Source organism: Triticum dicoccoides, chromosome 4A, assembly GCF_002162155.2.
Source record: "Triticum dicoccoides isolate Atlit2015 ecotype Zavitan chromosome 4A, WEW_v2.0, whole genome shotgun sequence".
Classification (NCBI taxonomy): domain Eukaryota; kingdom Viridiplantae; phylum Streptophyta; class Magnoliopsida; order Poales; family Poaceae; genus Triticum; species Triticum dicoccoides.
This window is the reverse complement of record NC_041386.1, coordinates 133,431,004-133,434,883: the sequence shown is the minus strand read 5'-3', so window position 1 is coordinate 133,434,883 and position 3,880 is coordinate 133,431,004. Positions and strand designations below refer to the sequence as shown.

At 50.8% G+C, this 3,880-nt stretch overlaps 1 protein-coding gene across 1 annotated transcript; it reads left to right on the top strand.

The window, feature by feature from the left end:
* The first annotated feature begins 633 nt into the window (after positions 1-633).
* LOC119285393 (omega-3 fatty acid desaturase, chloroplastic-like) lies at positions 634-3,553 on the top strand. Its single transcript, XM_037564657.1, has 8 exons — positions 634-1,266; positions 1,381-1,470; positions 1,561-1,627; positions 1,740-1,832; positions 1,919-2,104; positions 2,203-2,283; positions 2,834-2,971; positions 3,090-3,553. The coding sequence occupies exons 1-8, from the start codon at positions 791-793 to the stop codon at positions 3,276-3,278; spliced, it is 1,320 nt and encodes a 439-aa protein (XP_037420554.1). The 5' UTR covers positions 634-790; the 3' UTR covers positions 3,279-3,553.
* Positions 3,554-3,880: the final 327 nt, after the last annotated feature.

The following is a 3,880-nucleotide window of genomic DNA, read 5'->3' as shown; positions in this document are numbered from 1 at the left end:
CCTCGTGAGAGGGAAAAAATGGGAGGCCCCGCCGCCGCCGACGCCACGCGGGCTTTGCTCGGCGGCGCTTGCCGGCGGCGGCGAGGGGAGGGGGAGATCTGGGAGGGGGGCTGGAGTGGCGGCTAGGGTTTCGCCCGGGCCGTCCGCGGGGAGGGCGACACGAGACGTAGGACGAGAGAGATGAACTGTCGATTTTGGTGGCCGCAATGCAGCACATCACCGGCTGCGTTGTGCGGCGGCTGGTCAGGCATGGATTGCCACATATGTCCAAAAGCGTGTAGTGGATCTCCTGTGGGAAAAATAATAATTTTAAATAAGCGAGTCTCCCATACCGGGAGGAGGAAGTACATACATATAATAAGAAAAAAAAAAGAGCACTGGTTCGCAAAAAGAAAAAGAAAGTAACAAGTCAAAGAAAAAACAAGTTTTTTTTAAAGCGTCGAAAAACAAGTTAGCGGCGTCAGAGTCCACCCGCGGCAGTTCACACGTGCCAGCTCCCGTGGCTGGACCCGGGTCCGACCGCCATCCCGGTCCGAGTCCACCGCACCGCGGCCAACTCCATAGTCCATCGCGATGCCGACGCGCACCATCCCCTTCCCCGTTCCTCAGCGCGCGCTCGCTCGCACGCGCAACACGGGGCCAGCGATCTCCCTCCCTCTCGCGCGTATATAGAAACCTCGCGTTTGCCGATCCCGACCACCGCTAGCCCGAGTCCCTTCGACCCTCGCAACCGTGGTGGTACACGACTGGACTAGCTAGCAGCCGTCCATCGCTGCGGTGCCGTCGCCCAATGGCCCGGCTCGCCCTCTCCGACTGCCGCGGCCTCACGCCGCTCCGCGCGCGCAGCCGCGGCGGCGCCATTGCGCTGCCGTCGCCTCCCCACCTCGCCGCGGGGCCGCGTCGCCCCGCGGCTGCCGCCATCCACCGCGACTGGGCGCTCCGCGTCGCCGCGCCCACCCGCCTCGCCTCCGTCTTCGAGGAGGATAAAAGGAGCCTCGGGGGAGCGGAGGAGGCCGGGAGCTCCTCGGCCGGGTTCAACCCGGGGGCGCCGCCGCCGTTCGGCCTGGCGGAGATCCGCGCGGCCATCCCGAAGCACTGCTGGGTCAAGGACCCGTGGCGGTCCATGAGCTACGTGCTGCGCGACGTCCTGGTCGTGCTCGGCCTCGCCGCCGCCGCCGCGCGGGTCGACAGCTGGCTCGTCTGGCCGCTCTACTGGGCCGCGCAGGGCACCATGTTCTGGGCGCTCTTCGTCCTGGGACACGACTGGTACGGGCCGTCCTACCTCGTACCCCAGACCCAAAGATCGGACCTCCATGCCGGTTTTAGCCTGAAAGCACTATGTTTGTCTCTTGTCCTGTAACGACTGTTTGGTGTTTGCAGTGGGCATGGGAGCTTCTCAAGCAACCCAAAGCTGAACAGCGTGGTCGGCCACATACTCCATTCCTCAATTCTCGTTCCATACAACGGCTGGTACGATGAGTGCATGCTGTATTTTCTTCTTTGTTGTGGAATTGTTATTGATGCTAAGAAAGGCGGCGTCTTGTGTGAATGTAATTGCAGGAGGATCAGCCACAGGACGCACCACCAGAACCACGGCCATGTGGAGAAGGACGAATCCTGGCACCCGGTAGGTGTTTGGCTCTTTGCTTCTCGGTGGATTCATGCATGCATAATTCTTCAGAGAGGCGGCGTTTTGGTGAATTGTGCTTGATGATTCCTTGAATTGTGATAATTCGCAGCTACCCCAGAGGCTGTACAATAGCCTGGACAATATGACAAAGAAGTTGCGGTTCAGCATGCCATTTCCCATGCTTGCATTCCCCTTATACTTGGTGAGGCACAAAGCTGCTTGATTTTACCACGACGTGTGAATTGGTTGGTCTTGTTTTCTAACATGGTAAATTCTTGTTCTGTGCAGTTTGCGAGGAGCCCTGGCAAGGAAGGCTCACACTTCAACCCGAACAGCGATTTGTTCCAACCTAATGAGAAAAAGGATGTGCTAACATCCACTGCGTCCTGGCTAGCAATGATTGGGGTTCTTGCAGGTCTGACCTTTGTGATGGGGCCTCTTAAAATGCTAAAGCTCTATGCAGTCCCATATGTGGTAAGAGCTTCATGCCTTTCATCAGACGCCCAATTTTGGCAAGCTTAGAATTTGGATAAGCCAATTCATGTGATTAATTTTGGTGAACCCATGTGCAGATATTTGTTATGTGGCTGGATTTTGTCACATACTTGCATCATCATGGTCACGAAGACAAGGTTCCCTGGTATCGTGGAAAGGTAATATCATGGTTGAATCAGATTTGCAATGAATCAATGCTTCAGGATAACTGCTTAATGTTCGAAATACAATGGCATGATCCATTATTATTTGTTAAAATGACAGAAAATACCTGTTTGCTGTTTCAAGTAGAATATACATGTGGAAAACAGAAAACTAAACATAATCGATGCTGTTAAAGAAAATGGCAAACATAGCAGTATAGTTTTAAAAATATTTAATGGAAGGTTCAGAAAGGGCACTTCCTGCCAACATATATTGACTGTTCAATTACATTTATTTCTGACTTGTTCTCAAATTTGTTGGTTCTTCTGGTCTGTAATTCAATCTTTGACCTGTGTGGTACTTATTCAAGATAGGTATCTGTGTTATGCCCAAGTGGACATGTTTCCTTCAGTCAGAAAGAGTAATCCTAGCGGTGAATGTTAGAAATGGAAGATATTATGTTTTCCAGTAGCTGCTTCAGTTTACATGGTTTTCATTTATAAATTATAATTGCTTAACAGTCCTAGTCTGATTTCTTATTGACATCGCTTTGCAAACTAATAGGAATGGAGCTATCTGCGCGGAGGATTGACAACACTTGATCGGGACTACGGGTTGATCAACAACATACACCATGACATTGGCACTCATGTCATTCACCATCTTTTCCCGCAAATCCCGCATTACAATCTTGTCGAGGCGGTAAGCCACCATCCCCTGCTCCTTAGCTCTTGCCTTTTTCTGGAACATGCATCAAAATATGTGGCATTCTCTAGAGCCACCTTTGCTAACTAGATGTTGGTTTGGATGTAACCTGCAGACTGAGGCAGCAAAGCCAGTTCTTGGCAAGTACTACAAAGAACCAGAGAAGTCGGCTCCTCTCCCATTCCACCTACTGCAGGTGCTATCGCGGAGTTTGAAGGAGGATCACTATGTTAGCGACACCGGAGACATAGTTTACTACCAAAGTGAGTCAGAGACGAGTACTTCTGCACAGAGCTCTGATTGAGCTGAAACATTAGCATATACTAGGTCATACTTCAACTCCTCAGGAGGTTGTGACTTAAAGAGTTAAACACCCTGACCAGCCTCCTGGGATCTCGGATTGGTGAGTCCATGAATGTACATCATGAAACACCAATGTACGTAGTAAGTTGTGAAGTATAACCATTGTAAAAGAGCAATTGCAGCTCCATTCAAGGCTTGCCTTGATCTGCTTGCTGGTATAGTCCCCTTGTACATCTTATCTCTATATTTTTGTCTTCTCATTCAGTAAAATCTCAACTGTCGGGGCTCCCCTAGACAGGTGGCAGTTCAAATTTTCTGTGTGTAAAAAGGCAAGAAATTTAGCCCTTTCCAATGACTGAAGGAGGAGACCACCTCTGGATCCGAAAATCCTACACTTACGGAATTCTTGCACGGACTGATTTTACGGGCTCCTTCCTCGCCAACCAATACCCCTGATTTTAGCTGGTGGGACCTCTCCTCCCTAATCTTCTTCAACCATAACTCTCCACTGGAGTCCGTAACTAAAATCCAGCAATAATGTGTCCGTAAGTCTGTCCGTAAGTCTAGCATCTCTCTTTGTAAAATGTACTGTACTTACAGAGA

What these genes read in the sequence shown, in the direction of transcription:
- LOC119285393 (XM_037564657.1), top strand. Translation starts at nt 791, where the DNA reads ATGGCCCGGCTCGCCCTCTCCGACTGCCGCGGCCTCACGCCGCTCCGC. An exon ending in AGGACGAATCCTGGCACCCG is followed by an intron (nt 1,628 to 1,739) that starts GTAGGTGTTTGG and finishes GATAATTCGCAG; the next exon opens with CTACCCCAGAGGCTGTACAA. An exon ending in TTGCATTCCCCTTATACTTG is followed by an intron (nt 1,833 to 1,918) that starts GTGAGGCACAAA and finishes TGTTCTGTGCAG; the next exon opens with TTTGCGAGGAGCCCTGGCAA.